Source organism: Chelonoidis abingdonii, chromosome 8 (assembly GCF_003597395.2).
Source record: "Chelonoidis abingdonii isolate Lonesome George chromosome 8, CheloAbing_2.0, whole genome shotgun sequence".
NCBI lineage: Eukaryota > Metazoa > Chordata > Testudines > Testudinidae > Chelonoidis > Chelonoidis abingdonii.
In genome coordinates this window covers 43,481,207-43,506,143 of record NC_133776.1, presented here as the reverse complement: position 1 = coordinate 43,506,143, position 24,937 = coordinate 43,481,207, and the positions used below count along the sequence as shown (strand labels likewise).

Genomic DNA, 24,937 nt, shown 5'->3' with positions numbered 1-24,937 from the left:
TCCTGATCCATGAGAGAAACTTCCCTCTTATCCCATCAGTACCTATTTTGCTTAAGAGCCTTTTGTGGGGGACCTTGTAAATGTTACTGAAAGCCCAAGTACACTATATGCATTGGACCACCTTTGTCCACGTTTGTTGACACGCTCAGAGAATTCTAATAGATTGGTGAGGCATGATTTCCCTTTACAAAAGCCATGTTCTTTCTTCCCCAACATATCATATTAATCTATGTGTCTGATAATTCTATTCTTACCAGCAATACCAATTTGCTGGCATTGAAGGTAGGTTTACGGGCCTGTAATTGCCAGGATCAGCCATGAAGCCTTTTTAAAAAAAAATAAAAAAGATCAGTCTTACATTAGCTATTTGCCAGTCATCTGGTACAGATGCTGACTTAAGTGATAGGTTACATACCATAATGAGTAGTTCTGTTCATCTATATACACAAGATGTACGGTATTTTCTTAATACTTTGTTTTCAAATTAAATGAGTTAAAATTACTTCTCTCTTAAAAAGCAAAAATGTTTCAGGTTTGCTAAGGTATTTTTCCTTAGTCTAGGTCCACTTGGATGGCTGATCACCTTACATTATTTTACTGCATGCTGATTATGCATAGAACTGTGCGCTGGAACTGATCAACATACTTTGTTCAAGCTATAAGGTGAGGAAAGAGGTTATGATTTTATCTTAGACATCAAAACAATACTTACCGGCCAAATTTCTCAGTATTCCCCGTTTTGCCTTGTTGAATGACATGAATGAAATCATAGGTAAGAATGAAAGGCACTCGTTCCCTTTTAATTCCAAATTTGGATTTGAAGTTCCCAAGAATATGCCCAAAATCTATGTGAAAGAGCTAAACAAAAAGAGAAATAGAAATGAATTTCTCCAGTCAAATATTCTATTTTTATAATTTGTTTAAAAAAATTAAAGAGGACCTTGTCAGGGTCATAAACAGATGGTTAAGGGTTAATGTCTCTTTTACCTGTAAAGGGTTAAGAAACTCAGTAAATCTGGCTGACACCTGACCAGAGGACCAATTGGGGGACAAGATACTTTCAAATCTTGGTGGAGGGAAGTCTTTGTGCTTTTTGTTTGGTTCGTTAGTTCGCTTCTGGGCTAAGAGGGAAACCAGGGACGCTACATACCCAGTGCGGTTCCCAATCATTTTGAATCAGTCTTCATTGTTTCAAAATTGTATAAATCAGCCAGGTCAAGGCGGATTAGTCTTGATGTTTGTTTTTTAACTTGTAAATGTCTTTTTGCTGGAGCAAGTTGATTTTTATCTCTGTTTGCTTGTACTATTGAATCTAAGGCGTGGAGGGGTTGTAGTTCCTCCTGGCTATACTGGATCTGATCCTCTGTGAAATGCATTTTCATCTGCTTTTACAGAGGTAGTTTACCTTTCTTTCTTTAATGTAAAAAAGCTTTCTTCTTTAAGACCTGATTGATTTTTCCTTGTTTTAGATATTCGCATGGGGTTGAGTTGAACTGGCTCACAGGGAAGGGAGTGGGGGGATGGAGGAGGGAACTGTTCAATTTCTCCATTGTTTTAAGCACCCAAGGGTTGGGTATGGGTTCCCGCAGCGGAGAGGTTTTGGGGAAGAAATGTGTGCCAGACACTAAAATTCTGGCTCTGCTGGCCAGACGTGAATAGATTTAAGCTAGTAATTAAGCTTAAAAGTCGTTCATGCAGGTCCCCTACCTGTCTGTACCCTAAAGGGTAAAGTTGGGCGAAAAAACCTTGACAGGGTGACTTCCTTGTCAGGAATGGTTAGCTGCTTAAATGGACTCTCCAGTTGAATCCTCCCCCTCTTGGCCCTTCTACTGGCCTCATCCTTTTGTGGTCTCCCCGAGGAGAGGGTAATATCTCCGACATGTTTAGGTGTTCTTTTATCAGTTTCAAAATGAACACACAAAGTAATGTCCCAGCGCTAGGCTCCTATACTGGCCACTCTGAGTTACGAAACAATGTCACACGAGGCAGGATAACTATTGTAGTCGAAAGGTACAATCTCAAGTTTCAAAGCTTCCAAGGTACAGTCAATAAACCATTATCTATCTGTGTTAAGGCGTTTACCATGATGCCAACCATCATAGTATCATGTGCCCTGTCTAAATCTAGAGTGTTAGTTCAATTTAGCAGCATTAGATCGATTTAACCCTGCACCTGTCCACACGATGAAGCCATTTTTGTCAGACTTCAAGGGCTCTTAAAATCAATTTCTTACTCCTCCCGATGAGGGGAAGAAGTGCTGAAACTCTTACCTTCCTGGGTTGAATTTGGGGTAGTGTGGAAGCAATTCGAGCGTGTTATGGCTAAGGAGTATCCCAGAATGCTCTCACTCAAGATGCACTGGCCAGGTAAGATAGGAAAAGCTCACAAAGTTTTGAATTTCATTTCTGTTTGGCCAGTTAGGGCGCGAGCTCAGAGGTGACCGTGCAGATCTCATCAGCAGAGGTGACCATGGAGTCCCAGAATCGCAAAAGAGCTTCAGCATGGACCAAGTGGAGTACTGGATCTGACTGACTGATTGGGAGAGGAATCCGTGCTATCAGAACTGCATTCCAAAAGACGAAATGCCCAAACATTTGAAAAAGTCTCCCAAGGCAATGAAGGACAGACGGCTATAACAGGGACCCGCAAGCAGTGCAGCGTGAAACTTAAGGAGCTCAGGCGCAACCTAACCAACAGACCAGAGAGGCAAACCGCCGCTCAGGTCAGAGCCCCAGATGTGCCACTTCTATGAAGAGCTGCATGCCATTGCTAGGGATGCCCCACAACTACCCACCCCTGTGCGTGACTCGCGTCAATGGATTCTCATGCAACAAGGAATATGGATTTTGGGGAACAAGGAAGATGAAGAGGAGGTTGAAGATAGTGCACAGGAAGTAGTGGTGAACAGCCTGTTTTCCCCCGACATCCAGGAAACTGTTATATCCCTCTGGAGTCAGTACACGGTCCCACCCACCCAAGTCTGGCTCCCGGACTTGAGGGGCGGAGGAAGGGTACCTCATGGTAAGTGTACCTTTGTAAATACAATACATGGTTTAAAAGCAAGTGTATTTAATGATTAATTTGCCCTGAAGATTTGGGATGCATTCGCGGCCAGTACAGCTACTAGAAAAGTCTGTTAACATGTATGGGGAAGGAGCGGAAATTCTCCATGGACATCTCAGTGAAGCTCTCCTAGATATACTCCCAAAGCCTGTGCATAAGGTTTCTGGGGAGGGCAGCCTTATTCTGTACTCCATGGTAGGACACTTTACCACACCAGGCCAGTAGCATGTAGTCTGGAATCGTTGTGGGTGGTTTGGGTATATGTCGTCAGGCCCCCCTCCCACCCTGACGTCCAAATTGCCAGGGCCCGTGCCTTGAGAGAAATCTTGTGTCCATGTCCTCATCACTCATCACCGTGCTGCCCTCGCCTCATCGTCTGCTTTTGAAGTCTCTGCTGCTGCATATACTGCAGGATAATGCACATGGTGTTTATAGTGCTCATAACTGCCAGGGTGATCTGAGCAGGCTCCATGCTTGCCGTGGTATGGCATCTACAGGAGAGCAGAGTGGCAGCGGAAGCGGTCGTTCGATGATGAGTTTGTAGTCCTACTGCACTGTCTGCTGCCAGCAGCACCCAGGACACAACAGCGGCGGCTGAGCTGAGCAGGCTGCACGCTTGCCGTGGTATGGCGTCTGTGCAGAAAAAAGGTGCAAAACGATTGTCTGCTGTTGCTCTCACAGAAGGAGGGGCAACTGACGACATGGCTTACAGGGAATTAAAATCAACAAAAGAGGTGGGTTTGCATCAAGGAGAAACATACACAACTGTTACACCAAAGCCTGGCCAGTCATGACACTGGTTTTCAAAGCCTCTGTGATGCGCAGTACACCTCGCTGTGCTCTTCTAATCACAGTCTAGTCAGCAAACAGCACCAGCGAGCTTTTAAACGTCCAAAGGCACATTCTACCACCATTCTGCACTTGCTCAGCCTATAGTTGAACTGCTCCTTACTACTGTCCAGGCTTCACGAGTCATGGGAGCAAGGGGTAGGCTGGGGCAGGTGCGAACACGTGGTGCTGCTGGCTGGGAGAGCAGCCTAGGCAGAAGCCTCCAGCTCGCATGATATTCCAGGGAGGACTAAACCTCCAGGAAACCAAACTTAAAGAAGAGAATGACCTGGAGTCACTCCCATTTATGTCCAGACGCCCCTGACCGACCTCACCGAGGTCTGCCAGGAGCATCCAAGAGATGACGACGATGGCTAGCAGTTGTACTGCATTGTCTGCTGCTGCAAAGGCAAGAAGCTGCTGCTGTGTAGCAATGCAGTACTGTGTCTGCCAGCAGCACCCAGGAGACGTATGGTGACGGTGAGCTGAGTGAGCTCCATGCTTGCCATGGTATGTCGTCTGCATGGGTAACCCAGGAAAAAAGGCAAGAAACGATTGTTTGCCATTGCTTTCACGGCGGGAGGGGACATGTACCCAAAACCACACGCGATAACGTTTTTGCCCCATCAGGCATTGGGAGCTCAACCCAGAATTCCAATGGGTGGCGGAGACTACGGGAACTGTGGAATAGCTACCCACAGTGCAATGCTCTGAAAGTCAAGGCTAGCCTTGGAACTGTGGACGCACTCTGCTGACTGAATGTGCTTAGTGGGGACACGCAATCAACTGTATAAAATCGATTTATAAAAAAATCAACTTCTATAAAATTGACCTAATTTCATAGTGTAGACATATCCTGAGTGTCTTCCACATGCAGTTCCCTGTAGACTTCAAGGAGTCTCTGGCATTCTACCTTTTCAGGGTTGAAACTCTGTCAGGTAAGGTTTTTTTAAATAAATAAATTAAATTATTATTAAAATTTAATTTATTTCATGTTTTTGGTGATGGGACAGTGTCAGGGATATTAAAGGAAAAATTATTCTATAAATTAATAAAATACTGACAGCATTGTTCTAAAAATGAGAAAGTGTTTTGTAGATGGAGGAGTGATTTCACTGAAATCTGGATAAAGCTACACTAGAAATAAAAAATATTCATTATGAAAAACAGTTTTTATTGAGAGTATTCTTCATGTCTAACCCTAATGGAAGCTACTATTAGTTCTCTATACTTGGATTTTCTAGGTTGGTCATTTGCAAGATACACTAAGATCTGACCATAGCCATAATCATCTAGGGCAAGGGTAGGCTACCTATGGCAAACGTGCCAAAGGCAGCACGCGAGTTGATTTTCAGTGGCACTCTCACTGCCTGGGTCCTGGCCACCGGTCCAGGGGGCTTTGCAATTTAATTTTAAATGAAGCTTCTCAAACATTTTAAAAACCTTATTTACTTTACATACAACAATAGTTTAGTTATATATTATAGATTTATAGAAAGAGACCTTCTAAAAACATTAAAATGTATTACTGGCACACGAAACCTTAAATGAGAGTGAATAAATGAAGACTCGGCACACCAGTTCTGAAAGGTTGCCAACCCTGATCTAGGGCCATAAGGAGTAGCACAGTGTACATAATTGATTTTTCTGCTTTAGTGGCCAAACCAAAAAATAACTTACAATTCTGTTTGGGCTGACCCAAAACACAAATGTTTCAGTTTTTCTGGAGAAACAAAGAAGATGGGGAAAAAAATCTGTTTTAGGTTGAACAAAACATTTTGCTCAACCTGAAAATAAAGTGTTTTGTTTTCAAGATCACCTTTTCTAATTTTTTTAAAAAACAAAACAGTGAAATTCTGAAACAAAATGTCTTTCTGAATAAGAAGTTAAAATATTACATTGTAGAAATGCTGAAAATGAACTGTTTGAGTATTTCACAATATATACAGTTGACCAAAAATTTTTCTGAAATAGACCTGAATATGCATTTCGATTAAACAGAATCAGCATTTTTCAGTGAAAAAAATGATTAGCATGAAAAAAATTTGCCCAGCTCTAATAAGGAGATTTACTGGTTTTTAGGGAAATGATGAATTATTCAGAACAATCTTACTTGACAAATAATTATTTAAAATATATGCAGTGATCTCTAAGCTGCTATCCTCTCTTGATTAAAATCTTTCCTCAAGACTCACTTTTTCTCCCCATCTACCAGAACTGAGTTAACCATAATGACTACTATTTACATATTGAGTTCCATATTTATATGTTTTATTCTAATAAGACACCAAAACTAGAATAAGACAGAGATACCTGAAAAAAACTTCAAATAAGCTTTGTACAAGAATTACAATGCCAAAGACTTTTTTTTAAACAGAGTTCATCTAACTGCTAACAGGATTCTTACCTGACCATTCTTCCTGACCATGATATTGTCACTATGTCTGTCACCAATGCCCAGTACGTAAGTAGCTACACAGTAGCCAGCACAAGACAGGGTGAACTCCTCGATGGCTCGATCCAGGTCATCTCTAAAAAACACAAAGGCAAACAATAATTCTGCACATTAGCAATAATTCACCTTCTATCTTCACATTAAGAAAACACACAATTTTGCTTAAACTAGGATCAGAGGTAGATATTTTAAAACAGCCCAATTGCAGGATTATTAAACCATTTCACTATGTAGACATGAAATGATTACAGTAGGCAATGGCACTGAGCCATTAGGTATGTGTAATTATTATTTTCTTTAAACTATGTTTCATGGCTTATCCAATGATGCTGCCAATGTTAGAATTGAGTGTTTAGACTCCAAGAGCAACCTGAATCTGAATCTGAATCTGGCATCTAAAAAGAAAAAGGCAACAAACTTGCGAAGGCATCTATATATGTGTGTACTTGTGCATATCTGCATGCACACAATGGGCGAGATCATCACTCCACTCAGCCCTTTTACACTGGGTAAAAGGGACAGAGCAGTGTAAAAGGCAGCTAAAAGTCTTGGACGCAGCCAAAGGAAGACTCTCAAGGGACAGGAACAGTGAAAGACAGCAATGAGACTGCTGTCTGATGACTCCCTGGCAGGCCTTGGCATACAGGGAGTGCTGGAGGCAGGGCTACAGCACACAGTGCTTGGAGATTCCAGACAGCGCTATAGCCCAACAGGTCCCAGACAAGTCCTGAAGGATGTCTAAATTATGCTTGAGACTGCAGAGTTTACAGCCACCTTAGCCTCTCCCAATCCCTGGGCTGTGAGTTTTCTGCTGTGCCTCTTAGAGGTGCAGTGCAGAATCTCACCCAATCCTTTTGGATATGCATTATGGTGATGCTATAATGGCTCCAGAATTAAGGTTGCTTTGAATTTAAAGAGGGGATCAAACCTATTTATTGTGTGTTAATAATACAGTGTATGTGCTACTGATTCTGAATACAGAACACTTTTTCTGAAAATTTACTTGAAAAAGGGGTGCTCTGCATCACCGTGCAGGATTGGACCCTAAAATGGGATTTGTGATTTTTTTCTTAATCCTCAGAACAGAATTTCACCTTGTAGGAAATTTTATAACATAAGTTATAAGCAAGAAATACACATGAAAATTTACCCTAAATTGTATTCCTTTAGCCAGTTTAAGAGAGCATCTTTGTTGAATGCAGCAGCAGCAGCAACATTGCTACTATTTAACTGAATATCTGCAATGGTTTCTGCAGCAGAAACAGCCTCAATAAGGCCAGAATGGTCTCCTGTTGCTAAACAACCATATGGCAACATCCTGAAACAAAACAGAGACACTATTAAAAAAAAAATTAGGAAGACTGTTTCTTTCAACACGAACATTCTTGGGCTGCATGTCTATGCTAATTTTAAGGCTAAATTCTCATAAGTTAATAAATGGACATGTCTCTAGAGTGAAAATGTCAATGCTTTATTTAAAAATAGTATTTTCCCTCCACCGCATAAATACAGAAACTACTGTAGAAGCTCACTTTTACAAATACCAATCTTACAAGTTACAAATGGCCACTTATATGAAACGATTTCCTGATTTATTTATTTTTTTGTGGGGGGGGGGAGAGAAGGGCAGGGAGGGTGGATATCACATAACAAAAATCATGTAGATGAAGAACAAGTCAACATTCTTTCACATTTTGATGCCTTTAGTGTATTGGAAATTCTTTTGCAATGCTTAGAAGGACAAGAAGAAAATGATGCAGTGCACAATACAACAATTTATACACTGTACCTACTGTAATTCTTAGTGCTTAAAAGATCTTAAAGACCTTTTCCACTTTACACACTCCTCAGTCCCCAATTAGTCTGCAAAACAGGGATTCTACTGTATGGGAAATAAGCAACATTTTGCATTTTACAGAAGTGTAATTCTGTTAGAAAAACAATAGAGGGAGCCATTTCACGTCAGTTGCTAGTTTAGAATGTAAACGGGCTGTAAAGAGGAAGTAAATTACATTCACACTCACTTTAAGATTCCTTTATACTGTCAGAGAGGTTTAAAGGTGCCTGAGTGACAATGAAAATCCAGCCCCTCTATATTTTAGCACAATATTTATCCGATTTCCATTCTTTCTAGTTCAATTAAAAAGTTTCAAGAAATTAATAAAGGAGCAGCACAGTATCTTCTCCAAAGTTTTAAGAATGACCACTGTAGGTTGCTTGGGTGCATTACAAAAAGAGATAGAAAACCCAAATCTGGAATTTCTTTTACAGGACATCCACCACCACCACACTAATTTAAAATCAAGAAAATTGTCAAAGACAAGAAAGTGCACACCACAGGCACTGATGTTGATAGCGAAGACCATCTAGAGACGAGCATATTGGCAACACATAATTACGTTATACTCAACAATGGTAATATATTCTGTTTTCAGTTTTGATAATTCATATTGAAGTAAATTAGAGGTAAGATTGAACTGGACCACACAAATGCAACCAATATGGTGAAGAGGTATGGATGGGGAATACAAAAAACAGGCTTAAGATTATTTAATGCAAAACTAATTTAATTGAGGTATTTACAAGTATGGAAAATAAGGTCATATAGATGCTAGCAATATTTACAACTCAAATAAATATGAAGCAGTTTCATCAAATCTGGTGTTCTAGTTGTACACTGTTCCCATCACTAACTCTAAGATGACTTATTTTATACATCTTCATTAAAGTAACTGATTCTAAAACTGAAATTTACTATATTAACTATAACGGAAATTACAAAATATTCATAAATATTAAAAAGCTGGTTACTGATTTTAGGATTTATTTAATTAGATCAAAATATGGCATCAAATGTAGTAGTGGACATGAGCTGAAAAGTATATAGTTAACATTACTACTCACTGGTCTTGAAAGGTGAACTGACCTTCTTGTTCGTTAGGGTGAGGGCAGAAGCTGAATTAATCCTGCTCCTACCAGTCTCCTCTGCTTTCCCACCCACACCTCCCTTCTTCTCAATCCTAGCCGCAGAACAGTCTCCCCCACTCACAACTTCTCTAGCCCTCTTTCACTATGTTAGGGTGACCAGATGTTCCGATTTTATAGGGACAGTCCTGATATTTGAGGCTTTTTTTTTTTTTTTTTTTTTTAAATATGGTCCTCCATTACCCCCTCACCCCTGTCCTGATTTTTCACACTTACTATATGGTCACCCTACACTATGTAAATGTTTGAACTCTGGACTGCTATGAGCAGGTAGAATGCCTCCTGCTGCCAATCACCCATGTTATCTCTTCATGCAGGAACATTTCAGAATCTGTGTCAAGAATTCACCGCTGAAAGCCACCAATCCCTTTTATGGTTTCCCAGTTAAGGGCAGGGATAGGACCAGCAGAAGGACAAGTTGGGGCAAAGCTAGAAGGCAGGCTGAAGAGATTACATGGATTGAGAATTCCAACCCTGGCCCGGCCACAGACTATCCCCCCGCCCCAGTAAACATCTCTTAACTGCCCCTACACAATTCAGGAAACTGATTGTGTTTTGGGGATATATAAAATTGAACTGGAGTAAGCACTAAAAAAAACATACTGTCAGGAATAATCTTCCATTGGCAGTGAGAAGCGCTGCTACTTTTTCCATCTCTACCATTCAGTGGAATAACAGAATCATATATATGTAATACAATCTCTGTCTGAGAACCATAAAATAAAGCTTAAATGTAGATGATTTGGTTATAATATATATTCAGATTATTGCTCAGTATTTCAGAAATCTGTTTTTAAAATAAACTAAAAAAAATTCAGATTTGGAACCTTTTCTTTTTTATTACAGTCTCTTTCCCAGTTTAAAAAAACAACATCCAAGACAGAGTTTTCACACTGGAATTAAAGAATACATATAACAATTGCATAACACCAGGGTTCACGATGCAAGGAACACTTCCCATCCTTATCACGACATGAAAATGTAAGCCAAGTATTGCCAGGTTAAAGTGCAAGCTGGCGCTCTTCCATGGCATTTCAACCTACCTTACTTGCAGCTAAACTTGGCACATATCCAACAACTTCCCCTTCAAAAGCAAGCAATGATGAAAGCTATTCGGCCCCTGGAGGACAGTGTGCTTACAACTGGAGGAAAAAACATTCTTGTCAGAGAGACAGTTTGACAGGAGTCAAACTGGGGACAAATCCTCAGGGCTCTGTCCATCTCCTTCTAGCCTTTTTGCCTTCAACATCTGTCAGTAGGATACCTTCCTCCTTTTTTAAGACCATGTAAAGATCACTGACAGATCTATAAGCAATCTTTGGCAATAAATATAATGTTCTTTCCGCACGATATTTTCTCTAGTATTTTTCAATCCCTTTTTCAAAAGCTTAATTCTTCAAAAGGGATCTCTTCCAAATAAATGGGATAGTATTGGTACTTCATTACATCAGCAAGTTTTTCTATTTTCAGGTATAGCATTCAGTTTACTAAACGACTGAAATTCTACAAACTTTAAAGAAAGATTTTCTTTGGTTTTTTTTAAAAATAAACTTTCCCTTAATTTACTTGTAGTACCCACAATGCCAATGCTAGACGTCACACCTATCAATACAAGTAAAAATGAAAATCCACTGTAGGCTTCTAGACAAGAAAAGTAAATATATGTATATAACTCTCTTTGCCTATCAATGTACCACACACTGTAATATGTAGGTTTTGGATTAAAGCATCTTGATTTATATGTGAAAGTTCAGCTGAGTCCTAGAAAAAAATATACAGCCTTTGAAACCATTTGTGTACATTGGGAAAATGGGTGGTTTTTTAAAGTTGTGTTGACTAACATTCACTCCCCTCTAACAGTTAATTATGACCAGGTAGCATGTTTTTTTAAACTTAATTATCTTTACCTACAATCCTATGGCAAAATGCTGTTTAAAAATGTGTTGGATAACATATTTTAAAATACCACTCATTTTCCCAGTATAGACAAACCTGAAGTTATGAGATGACTTGCTTCACAGTCAGCTTAATATATCCAGGTGAAAGGCTGGTCTCTAAATCTCCTACCCCTGTCCAGCTTTGCAGCACAGAAGACCAACGCATGCTTCCAGTAGCTGAATACTTTGTCTCCCTTCCAGGAGAGGATGATCTGCTGGGGTTTCTGTCCTTGTGTAGACCCCAAGCAGAAGAGAAGAACTGGACTGAGCCTCCATTTAGAATTGCTATAAAATAAACATTCAGGCTTGTGGTGGTTATAAGAGAAGTCTGGCCCCCATCCCAGATTGCTCATCTGCTGCATAGCACTTTCCGCACCAGGGCCATTTCATTGAAGCTGTAACATCTGTGGTGGCAGAGGCCCCCAGATTGGATAAGGCTCCCATGAGAAGATTCAATTGAGGCAGTAAGCATGTGCTCCTGCTCTTTTAAAAGGAAAGGTGGAGAAAAGAAGCAACAGAGCAACTGAAGCCTTGCTGTTTTCACAGGAGTGTGGTTGATGGCTAAGGATCCAGAGGTCCCAGGTGAAGTAGGAGAAGCTGGGAAGCCTAGGGCCTTCTGTGCACCCAGGACAGCACAAGGGAGACCTATTGTTCAAAGAAATGGGGGGCAGGAGGATTGGAGGGGGAAGAGGCAGAACTGACTGGACTGGAGGGGTATGTGATTTTTTTCAATCAGATTGAATTGCTTTGTTTGGGGGATTGAAGATGTGTCAGTGGAAATTAAATATGGTTAGACTTCAGTTGTGTGGCAGTACCAGTATTTTCACCCTATGCTAATAGCTTTAGTCCTCAAGCAAATAAATTGAGGACATATTTTTCAAAGCCTGCTATTCATCCTTTCTTTAGGCTCTATGCCTCATGAACAGCAGACACACCCAACCCCTGACCTTCACAAGAGCCCAGCCTGGTTATTTTTATATTTTCTGATGAGACACATGTGCTGGAGAAATAGGGTTATTTACATTTGATTTTGCTGTAGGGGTGACTTACGGTTCTCTCCCCTGCTTCCAGCATATGCTACTGAGGGGGCTGGATGCTGTTACTGTCATAACTAAGGCTATTTCAGTGTGCCTGGATCACCATCTGGATGCTGCTGCCTGCATACTTGCTTAATTCTTTTTGCAGGCTCTACACCACCTCAGAATTTTGTTTATAAGCATGAATTATAAAGGATGGATGAAAGCAGGGCTCCCAATCGAACAGATCCACAGGTTCAGCTCTCTCTGGGGGTTCCCCTTACGACTCTTTCTGCGAGTTTATGGGGACAATCTTTGGACTACATGGCATCTCTCTTCATCTCCCTTTGACGACCTTAGAAAGTAGGTCAGTCAGAGAAAACATATCTAATGACTCATCAAATTAATTCCCAATTGCCAGACGCTGTGTGTGGGGCTGGGCTGGAGTCATAGAGTCTACCCCTGAGAAGGGAGTAACTGAGAAATGCCTGATCTGGTACTCTCCAGCTGCCAGGAAGGCAGTCCTTGCCCCCAAGTATTAGAGCAACCCCCTGTAGGCTATTCATAATAGTATAAATCATCTGCAAATATTTTTCCTCTTTTCAAAAAAAAATTAACTTAAATGTTCAACTTTACAGCAACTAAGCAAACATTTAATTACCCTAAAGCAAACATACACTTCCTGAAGTAATTTGACTATTTAAATTCTTCTTCTATCTTAGACTTTACTAAAAGGAATCTTCTCATAAATAGCATATTTTCCAGATGGGTAACTTGTTTATAATTTTCCATATCTGTGTGGTTTGATGCGATGTGCCTTTGCAAATCATACTATGAGTCTTCAACTACAAATGTTTAAATGATGAGATCAAATTCTCCAGCTGGTGCAGCCTGAATATTATTTAAAACATGTTGACTTCTAGCTTACTGCAAAGATGTACATAGTTTAGCAATTAAAATCACAAAATGTAAAGATTACAGCTCTGTACCTCACATGGTTTCAAGTTATGGATAATGACAGGGAATGGAATGCTAAATTGCAAGACTGTTAAAAAAAATCAACCTATTATTAGAAACATTAGTTCCAAAGATGTTCTTAGAAATCATTTTTTTTTTTGAAGGGCGGGGAAGTAATCAACTAAAACTAACATTTGTGTGTTTGTATATGTATCTGCAGCAGTGGGTGAAGTGGCAGAGGCAGCTGCCTAATAGCTAGTGTCCTGCATTATAATGCTATATTCCTTATCTTGTTATTTCAATTCTTGGAACTGGTACTAGTTCACAGTTATCATGTTCAGTGCCGTAGTGAGTGGGTGGAAGGAGGTGAGTTCTTTATGTTGCTCTGTTACAAAGACTGGAAGATATAAGAGCAGGACCTACTAGCTCTGAAAGGAGTTCTGTGCTGTCCAGTCCAGTCATCAATGAGGAGAAGGAGGGTGACTACGATCTGGGGATGTATGTTAAAGATGGAAATAATGGGAGCAACTCTTAGGCTTTAAGAGGGGTACTAAAGATGAACCTTAGGAAGAAAAAAACATGGAGGGTATATAAAAGAAGTGGCAAGTTCATGACTATTTACACAGATGATTAAAAAGTTTGCCCTCTTCATTAGGTGCATTATGGTAAATCGTATGTCAGAAGTCTACAGCAGATGAGCAACCATCATTACCGCTCTTTAGGTGCAGGAAATTATGTTTATTCCTTCCTTAGCATAAACCCACGATAATAGCTAGATCAACAATATATTCTGTTCCACTGGCATTCAGAAATAGCATTTCAAAACTGGTCCAAAATGAGTGATAGCTGCACTATTCATTTAAGTCTCCAATCCCTAAATTATTGAAAATCATGTACGTTTTCATTGCAGCACATTGAGCTACTTTTAAACATTTATAGTATCTTATTTTATTATTAACTTTACTCAGATGAACCGTGGCATTTTCCTTTACTTCAAATTAAATACAGCAATAGAGGATTTATAGCAGGTAAATATACACTTTTTTAAAGATCCCCCTAATGTATACCAAGAAGTGAAACAGATGAACTGCTTTACAGATTTATTACATCATGTTTCTCCCTCTCACACTTTGTTCCCTTTATTATCAGGGAACAAGTGGTAAGAAAGCAATCATCACAGGGATATCATACTTAACTAGTCCTTCTTGTCTTTAATATAAAATTTGTTTGTTCTCTTTTTATTGTAGTCTGCACAGAAGTCAAAAGCATTTTCTGAAGATTTTAATGAGAATCAGTTATAATCCAATTATAAAAATAAATGAAAGAGCACTTTTTCAGGGCTCAGTGCAGGAACTAAACCTCAATGACACTGTATACATCATCTATGAGATGTAGTAATTATTCACATTGGAGGTGCGTTCCAGGTCAGAAGAACTGAGTTTAGAGCCTGCCATATATAAACTGTTTAACTTGAAAAACCGCCATTAGGAAATAGAGGCAAACGTAACAGGTAAGGAAATGTAATTTTTTGAAAATTATGCTAACACCTCTAGTAAAAAAGAGCTTTTAAGAGTTAACTCACTGGAGGTTTATTTAAACCAAGCACAGAAGTAGAAAAAAACTAGGCAAAGAAAGTTACTTTCACCAGGCATGCATTACCTTACATCAAACAGAAACTAGGCTTATTTGTAACAGTCCCACATGTCGTTGCCTGTGTTCATTTTGCCTTCAGGCTATATTAGACTGTGCTAAATATGCTTCAAATTTGACAAGAATGAATACAAAACTACATTAAAAAAGTTAAAGTTCTGACAAACTTATAAAATTAGGCAGAGTGAAAATGATCAGTAAGTATTGTACCTCACGTAGCATGAATCATCATAGACAACTGAGATACCTGTATAAAAGGTTGAAGAGAGATCAGATTGATGATCTTAACTTTAATATTCCTTTATCTACCCAACTTAAGTCAGACACTTATTTAAATATACCACAGAAAGCTGAGAGAATATTTTTGCCTAAATGCCTTTAAGAAGATAGGTTTCAATTTCAGCACAGAAATTCACAAGGGCAATTTCCTGCAGTGATAGGCAGTATTCTCTTAACAGGTTAGACGACACTGGGAGATTTGGCAAATTCCATTTCCTCCTCAACATTGTGAAATTCCTTGGTTTTATTTAATTAAAAATTACAGTATTAACTATTTTTAGATTACTCCTTTTAGATAATTAGATTATCTGTGTCTACTTTTGGGTCATTGTATATAAGGTCTTAAAATGTATTTGGTATCTATGCTAGAGACTTTTCACTGTGAAAAACACTCCACAATTATGCAGAATTAGGATAGACTGCACTAGTGCAAACTGTTTCCAAACGAATGAGTTGAAATACTTAACTCCAGGCAAGGGAGGGGAAGGAGTGGATGGGGGATAGTAATCTTTCCTAGTCCTGTCTTGAATCTTTGTCTGCATTCTTCTTTCCCTCTACTATAACGCTTGCCAGTTTAAATTTTAAGTAAGAAACCAATGTAATACAAATTACCAAATAAAATCAAATATAGAACTCAGTTTCAGTTTGGGTTAAAAAGGATAAATATTAACATTTAAAAGACAGTGGTACATTAATATGCTGTGCAATAAAAAAAATTCTGTTCTTCAGTGAGTGATTTCAATAATGAACTACAAGTGCATATACAGGAACATAATTTGCTCCCAAAGCACTTTATGACTGTTTCCTCTGTGGCCATTTTTGCACTCTACAGAAATGCTGAGCCTCTGCTATTAATGAAAGTAGTTGCACGGGTTATAAATATATGCAGGCAATGGTCATAAGCCAACTTTTTGGGATGAAGAAGCAGTAGGAAACCTACTTCCAGTAATATCAACTAATAGATATGAATGCCAGTAAAACAACGAATCAAAGAGGACTCCAATCCAGTAAAAATATTTGAATTATGAAAAATACTAAAATGACATGCTGTGATGGCCATATCTAGCCCGATTTTACCAGTCTATAAATTTGGATGATTTTAATAACGTGTGTAACATTTATATTAGAGACACGATGTCTATATCCTGAATTACACTCTATGTAAAGAGCCTGCCTCCCTCCAGATTGTAACCAAGCACTGTTCAAGGTGATGTCTTGAGTCCTTGAAAAGTAATAGTTAACTGATATGTATGCATGAATTCTGTGTACTGGACATTGTGGGAAAAGCCACTCTACTAATAGAAACCTGTCTTGAAGACGTGAAGGATGATTTATACCAGGGGAAGGTGTACCTACAGAGACAACGGCCCATACTTATGTATTTTTTGGAGATACAGAGAAAAGACAAGTCAACGGAACTTGGTATTCAAACATTCTAGCCCATTCAACATTGCCCCAGAATGACCATTAAGGGCAATTAAGGATAGCAGAGCAAAGGTGCTCAACACAGCTATGCCATATACTTGCCACATAAATGTATTCTCATTTTGAGAGCTGCACAAGGGCTGTCTGAGATTAAAGTGCTTAACTGGAGTTGGCAGGTCAGTGATACAATAACTCTGAGTACATCAAAATGACAATTCACACTGCCTTGAGATTTTTTTTTTTAAAAAACCATCAGGGGAAGAATCTTTATTTCCTCCACGGCCTTTGGGTCTCCCACAGACCTAACACTTCTCAGTCAGATATTGAAATCCTCCTGTAAGGGATATGCACATCTCATGAATAGCTTAATGTGTCTAATTTCCAATTCTTTTCTGCTTGCCACTTAGGTCTGGCTATTAGAGAACTGCAAAGTTGTATTGCAGATCCACACATTCCCACAATTCAACACAGTAGCTAGCCTCGCCTGCAGCTAGTTCACAGCTCAACCAAAGGCTAAGCCCCCTAGATAATTCATGGCTCAGCCAATGGCTAGCCCCCTAGCTGTAGCCAAACATAAGTATGCTCTTTGTTCAAAATTCTCTACTCTGACTGACAGAGACTTGCCTTCTAAGCTTTTACCTCACTTGGACATACACAGCATTAATGCTAACTAGGACTACCACTTCCTGGACCAGAACATGAAGCATATTTATATTAGATCTGAAAGACCAAGCTAACAGATAATCCACAAAATCATTACATCACAGAATATCACAGACAATGTTTTCCAGATCTAGATACTCCTGACATATACCAAAGGATCATAAAAATTGTCAGCTGTACCCTCATTCGAGTGTTTCCTGTCACCAAAAGATTAACGCCAAGATTTTTTAAAGGTATTTAGGCCTTGCTGTGTTCAGTGCTGCAAAGCCTAGATGACTTAGGAGCCTAATCTCATTTATAATACTGATTTAGGGACTTAGGAGCCTAAATCCCATTGACAGATGATAGGATTTAGGCTCCTAATTTGGTTAGGCATTTTAATGCTGAATGCAGCAATGCCTATCTACCTTTAAAAATCTGGGCCTAAGTTCCAAAAGAAAGCCAAACAGACATAGCAATTGATGGCATGAAAGCTGTCATGCAAATGCGAGACAGAAATGTGTGTAAACAACATGACAACAAGACTTCACCATGGCAAAGGTGACAGCACGTTTGCTTGGTACACAACAAAAAAGTACATCATTTTCCATTCACTGCACTACTTCCATTATTTCTTTCCCACAATAATTTGGACCATTTTGAGTCAGAAACCAAAAAATGCTGAGAACCACCGGTTAGGAGATTCCTGAAGATAGCATTGACTTCTCTGGCAAAAATGGAATTACCAAAACTTTTGGCCACCGCGGAATTCATCTTATATGGGTGTAAATCCTTAAATTTGCACCTGTCCACCAGCAATCTGCAGTTTGGAGGAGTTAATTGTGAGTGCAAAGTGGAAGTCTAGCACTGTTTGACTATTATGAATCAATTTTTTGGATAAGCTGGGTGGAGGGGTGCAGGCATTGTTAGGTTTCAAGGACGATAAACCTATGTGGAGTGCCTTGGAGAGCTGTGCGAGTCAGTGTTAGTAATTTTGAGGTGTTTCTTTGTAACACTGAATGGTCTTTGAGGACAAACTGCAGGGAATGGTTGGGGATGCTTTCTTGGACTCCTCCCTTAGTTGAAAAGTCAGATTCATTTACTGTGGGTCCATATTGCCCGAGGCTGGGACAATGAGCAGCAGAAAGGTCATCTGAATTTTAATCACTAGCAAGTGAAATCTCATCAGAAAAAGCAAAGATAATCCTAGCTGGCACAGTAGGTGAGCTGTGAATGATGAACCTCTTTCTTTTAAGTGCTCAGTGGGCATTGAGGCTGTTTTAGTCAGATGCATTCTTGTCACTAAAAAGGCCTTGTCAAGCGGAGAAGATAAGTTTGGGTCAAGGAAAACAGTCACATCCTCAACGGTCAATTCCTTTTGTTAAAGTTTAAGGTAACTGGTGCCCAGATTCTAGGCTTGTTGAAGACTATTCCTCACTATCTAGAGTAGAGACTGTGCTGAAGACCCTGGGTTAACAGTTAAGATTTCTGGCATAAGAGAGAGAGAGACAGACTTAGTCAGACTGGAGTGTACTACCTTGCCACAAGGGCAGCACTAATCTGTTTTTCCCAAAGTCTTCTCCACTTTATAAGTCTTTATCAGCACACTGAACTGCAGGAAAACTAAGCAAAAGAACTCAGGAAAGCAAAGTAAGAGTTCAGGTTAAAGACTGCACAGCAGAACAAAACCTCAGACCTTTATAGGTGACCATGTCTGATTGCACAAAAAGACACAATCAAATAATTGCTTGAATATGCATATAACTTGTGAATACATTTAGAACAACAGCATGTGAAACCATGAGAACTGCAGGCACATTTGTTAACCAGAAGGCCTGAAAACTTGGGAAAAAATTCTGTGATTTCATTAGTCACATGACTGCTGATATGAGAAGTGAAAATGTACCACATTAGAGACTACCTTTGTCTACTCAGGGAACTGGGTTCTATTTGCATTGGATTCAGTAAAAATTCTTACCGGAGATCAAGACCAGCTTCTTTCCAAAGTAAGTCCATCAAACGCAAAATCTGGAGTGTCAACATGTCTTGTCGTAGATCTGCAAGGGAAAGATACAAAATTGCTACTTTAATTAAATAATTTCCTGTTGTTTGTATTAAAGGCATTAAAAAGTCAGTAGTCAATTACATCAAAACACACAGAGTAAACATTATAACATTTTATTCAAAGAATACTGCCCAGTCAAATAATACATCACGTCCAAAGGTTAAATGGGGTGAATAAATAATACGGAGCCCTAACATATAAACTGACACATGGATGGATTTCTAATGGGATAGGCTTAATAGTATCTGCTTATCGAGCCATAGGAAGGCATGGGTAACTTACGGTAACAAAAAAGCCATACAGTCTAAATGCAAAAAGAAAAAGGAGCAAAAAATATAAATTTTTAATATCACTTACCATCGCCATTTTTAAAGATGATCCCTAAGAGATCCCCTCCAAACATCTTATTGTTGTATACTATCCATAAAGGCTTCATTTTAGAATCCATATATTTACACTTCTCAACACTGGAAGGAAATACAAGTATTTTACTCAATTAAGTTAACACTCTTTATTGGTAAGAATGAAGGGCAATAAAAAGTTTTACAGTTCTAGTGTGGAATTGTCTTATACTTTGGTTAAATGCCATTCCAAACTTTCATTTCAGCACTATTATGTCAGTTATACTTGGCAAAATTTATGTTATTTATCTATATCTATATAACTTTATATCTGGAAATTACTAAACCTAATGCCTGAAATAGCTTTCTGTATTTTCTAAGAAAATACATTACCTTCTTTAAATCCAACTCAGTAAAATTTTAGTTTTATGCTCGTATTTAACTGCTGAGCATAGTATTCTAATGGCTAGCATGTTTATTATTGTGAACCAGACGCCAAGACTGTACTCTGACTCACTTTTAGGTTTATATATATTGTGATGGGTTGGATCACAGAAACCCCCTTGGGGCTGTCAACTGATGCGCCAAGCCTACTTCTGCCCCTGCTTTCCCTGCCAGCTTTAAGTTTTAAGGTGGATAGCAAAAATCTTCAACCCCAAACTAAAACTGACATCTTAACCTTAAGAAAGCAGAAATTTGCTGACATAGCTAGGATGATACCAGACAGACAGACCTTCTCCCACCCTGGAAAACGTACTCTATGTCAGAGCACTGCTGAGCTGCACAGACAACAGAAATCAAAGTGTTTACATATTAAAGTTATGGTGAAAATGTAAACAGACAATCCTATATAACTTACTATAGCTCCGATAGTATAACAGAGGGATTCAAAGGAGACTGCAGGTCAGAAAGTGCTTCTCTGTATGCATTTTGTTTTAAACAGGTGTGCATTGCATCTTTTCCTTTTGCTTTGCTTTGCTTCATGGCATTCAGTTTTATTATACTATTTAAGGTCTTCAATTTACTGAGGGCTTCAACCTGAAATAGATTTTTAAAGTATTAATTTCTGACTCATTTATGAAATTCTAAATAAAAGGATGATTTGAAATCCATACTACACAACTACAAATGCAAAGTCTCATTTTCAAAATAAAAGGCCAATTAAAGATTTGGTTAAAATATTGAAGCCAGCAATTGTAACAGTTTCTTTCAATACAGTAAGAGTCGATTGTAATGAAGAAGCCATTTCTGAAAAGAGAGTAAAATTTTCAAGAGCACCTAAGTGCCTGAGACATCTAATTCGCATTTTCAAAAGTGACAAAGGCACTCAGGAGCCTAAGTCCCACCCACTTTCAATGAGACAAGCTCCTAAATTATTTTTTAAAATAAAAACGTAGGTGTTTTTGAAAAATTTCCCCATAAAACTTATTTTACTGTATGGTCTATATACATGCATTATCTCTTTCATATACAACGTACTTCTAAGAACTCTGGCCAAATTTCAAACTAGATGCCTAAAATTTGGCACCTAAATTCATACTGAAGTCAGTGGGAGCAGTGGGCATTCATCACCTCTGAAAAAAAACAAATTTATTTGAGAATCTAATGTGGATACAGGCACCTTGCTTTAACTGGCTTATAGCAGTTCAGTACGATCATGCCACTGATCCCACAAAAAATTAAAGCACATGCTTATGTTTAAGTTTTTGCAGAACTGGGGCCATAGTGAACACTGGTTTAATAAAACTGTGCTATCCATTTTACCCACCACTACAACAAACACTTGAAAACAACCCTATTGTAACATTAAAATGGGACTTATCTGTTTGGTTTGCCCATCTTCACTGACAATGTAAAAAGTGAAATCCTGGCTCCACTCAAGTTAACGGCAGTTTGTCATTGATTTAAATGGGACAAGGAATTCACTCTAAATATTTTTGTTTGTTATTCACTACAGTTGACTCACTTTCAAATGAACTGAGGGGAGGACACAAAAAGCTACCCAGTTACAAATGGTTTGTCTGAGGTAAGTTTTTTTTCCCTTGCCAATGACATCCATTGCAAATAATCCAGATCTTAATCCAAATCATGAACCAGAGAGCTATAAAGACTGGGAAGGCTATGGAATATATACAGTTTTCCAGCTATTTAATAAAGAAACTTTGCTAACTTATTTAGAGATCAAAACTAACTAGCTTACTATCCCATAATACCACTACTTTTAAGTCAGACATTATGCTTAACTTTCTAGAAAAACTCTTTCAGACAGAAAGCTAACTAACTAATAGAAGCAATGGCATCTGGTCAATTAGGAAACAAACAAACAAAAAATCTAACTAGTTTGTATCAGTCTTTGCGACAACTTTCCTAACAAAAAAATGCCCATGTATGACATGCTGGGAAAAGGATCTGGACAGACAAATTACCCTCAGAGGAATAGGGTTTGATCTGGAAAAGAGGACCAGTAATCTCACTCTGTAGCACAATAAAAGAAAATTTCTTTTTAAGAATTATTTAATGGGTACCTCACACCAGACAGGTTAAAAAATATAGATTGAATGGAGATAAATTGGAGAAATAGTGAAGGAAAAAGAGACCATGTATTCATGGTGGACATATCTAGTCATTAGAAAGTACTAGGTTTTCAGACATCCGGTTTTCGACAAGAACGCCCAGTAGAAAAGGGATCCTGGCACCTCTGGTCAGTGCTGTTGTCTGGGCCATTAAAGTCCTGTCAGCAGCACAGCGGGACTAAGGCAGGCTCCTGGCCTGCCCTGGCTCTGCATGACTTCTGGAAGTGGCCAGCATTTCCCTCAGGCTTCTAGGCAGAGGCATGGCCACTGGGATTCCACATGCTGTCTCTGCTCTGAGTGTGACCAGGGAACCGGAGCCAATGAGAACTGCAGGAGCGGCGCTTAAGGACACGGGCAGCATGCAGAGCCACCTGGCCACACCTCTGTCTAGGAGCCAGAGAGAAATGCCAGCTGCTTCAGGGAGCTGCTGGAGGTGAGCGCTGCCAGAGCTTGCACTCCAAACTCTGTCCTGTACCCCACCCCCCTGCCCAGCCCGGTGAAAATGAATGAGGCTGGGGGAGAGCAAGCGATGGGGGAGGGGAATGGAGTGAGCAGTGGGAGGGCCTTGGTGAAGGGGTTGGGTAGGGGGCAGGGCCTCAGGAAAGGACAAGGCAGGGGTGGGGTTTGGAAAGCTGTCAACCCTAGAAAGTACTGGGATGCAATCAGTAATCAAATATCACAAATTGATGGGTATTACTAAATTATCCTTTGGTAATCTCCTGGGGCTTCCAGAAATGGTCACACAAAAGGAAATGAAGAATGAGTCTCTCGTCTGCTAGTAGCTGCTCAGCTACTGAAAGCATCTCATTGGAAAAAGAAAAATAGCCCAATTCTAGAGGAATGGTTAAAAAAAAAAAAGCATATGGGAAGTTGTGGTTATGCTAATTTTTCCATACCAATACCCAAAAAAAACAGACAGAGGATAAAGAGGTACTTAGATAATTGGCTAAATTTTATTCAATACTCAGACAAAGTACATTCACCTGCAAAAAACCCAGCACACCTGTCCAATTTTTTTGGAATATTAACATTTGATAGACATGCCTAGTCTGCTAAATAAGTGTTATCACTCAATTTAATAAAATCACTAGAAATGACATATCACTGGTGGTGTAGTAATGCTCACTCTGTTAATATGGTAGCACCCTATTAACACAGAGATCTGATTACTGTATTTCTGTATAATGTCTCTTTAAGCAAAAGTTCAGTTGTAATGATTCTGTTTCCTATATTTATATGGCAAAGATCTGTAAAACTGTTAATACTCCCTAATCAAATAATTAACGGAGGAGAGGGGAAATGTCTGTCTGATCACAATTGTTTGACCTCAGCCACACAGGTAAGGTATATTGTATATCTGTGGGAAATTCAAGAAAAGCAAGTATGGTTTTTATTTTATTAAATCCTCATTGCAATGACACTTTAATGTGACCGAGAATGAGTTAAAAGTGCTTTGAGAACTATGGAAGAAAAGTGCTATATGGCCCACAATCAACTGTACTTAACCATGTCCCTAACCTTTAAGCATTTGAGCAGTCCCATTAACTACAACTGACCTCGCTCACATGAGGAAGTTAGGCACCTACTTAAATATCTTGATTACTTAAATATCTTGATTACTAGGAGTTTATAAGACATTATTATTATTTAACCAACAACTTTAAATCTTGTTGCTTGTAACTGGACAATTATTTGTAACTAATATCGTATTATTCCTTGTGATGTTCGCTCAACTGTTTATTCCTTTGTGGCAATCTTTTTGAGTAAAGACACTGAAGAAAATGCTGTGACATTACAGCACCAAATGACAATATAGTAAAGCCCTTTGTACATTCTCTCTAGGCTTGCTACTGATGAACATATTAACATATGCATGCTGTATTTTAATCTCAACTAGAGATAAGTGGTTATAAAATGGATCTTTATTATAATTGTATACATAAAATCCTCTTTAAACCAAAGCTAACTTGCTCAATCTAAGGCTGATTATTATTCACTCAAAGATATTCTACTTTCACATTTGCAAAGTTAGTTTCTATACAAGGAACCTTCAGCCTAATCTATAAGGTGTTGAGTTAAAGTTCAAAATTTCTATAGATAAACTGTCAGACAGGATACTGTGGAAGCTGTATGCAGTATGATTATAAAACTGAGGCAGTGGAGGACCTGCCAGGTCAGCCATCTGTCAAAACCTAAAGCACTCTGCTTTTCCACAGTTCCAGGAGCTGTACAAACACCAGTGACAAGGGGACAAAATGGAACCTGAACTGAACAAACAGGAACTTTTTGAAGTATTTCTACTTTGAATTTCTTCCGTGTTTGCACAGTTGGGAACTTTTTTGCCCCTTCTTTGATTGTGTTGACATTTGTTTCCTGAGAAGTGCATAGAAAACTTCATTGACCTTAAGTCTCTTACTGACAGCATTTCATCACCTAGTCTTTTTATGATTTTAACAATACTAACAAGCACATTTGTGAGAGATGGCTTTTTCAATACTTTCTGAACAGCACTAAGAGAGAAGAACAATGGTACATTCCTGTTTCATTTACTTCTTGAGATACAGTTGTAACTCAGATGTGATCAGAACGAAACGAAAATTTTGATAAGACAATTTCTAATTGGGTTGCTTTTTGTTGCCTCCTCTCAGTTTATGTTTTCGCTGTGCATTAAATAAATCAGAGATATTACCTCTGTTTTTCAGAAATGTGTATTACTGCTAG

At 38.9% G+C, this 24,937-nt stretch overlaps 1 protein-coding gene across 4 annotated transcripts in view; it reads right to left on the bottom strand.

The window, feature by feature from the left end:
* The window catches only part of PIK3CB (phosphatidylinositol-4,5-bisphosphate 3-kinase catalytic subunit beta), a 225,015-nt gene that overhangs the window by 14,183 nt on the left and 185,895 nt on the right, over positions 1–24,937 (bottom strand). For 3 of the 4 annotated variants that reach the window (XM_032771148.1, XM_032771156.1, XM_032771139.2), the window contains 6 exons: positions 20,503–20,681; positions 19,660–19,769; positions 19,216–19,294; positions 7,497–7,664; positions 6,299–6,422; positions 713–858 (listed from right to left, as the gene is read on the bottom strand). In XM_032771148.1, coding sequence (XP_032627039.1) covers positions 713–858; positions 6,299–6,422; positions 7,497–7,664; positions 19,216–19,294; positions 19,660–19,769; positions 20,503–20,681 — 806 coding nt within the window. Of the gene's footprint in view, positions 1–712; positions 859–3,382; positions 3,697–6,298; positions 6,423–7,496; positions 7,665–19,215; positions 19,295–19,659; positions 19,770–20,502; positions 20,682–24,937 lie in introns of those variants that run through there. The other variant, XM_075068563.1, reaches the window with a different exon arrangement.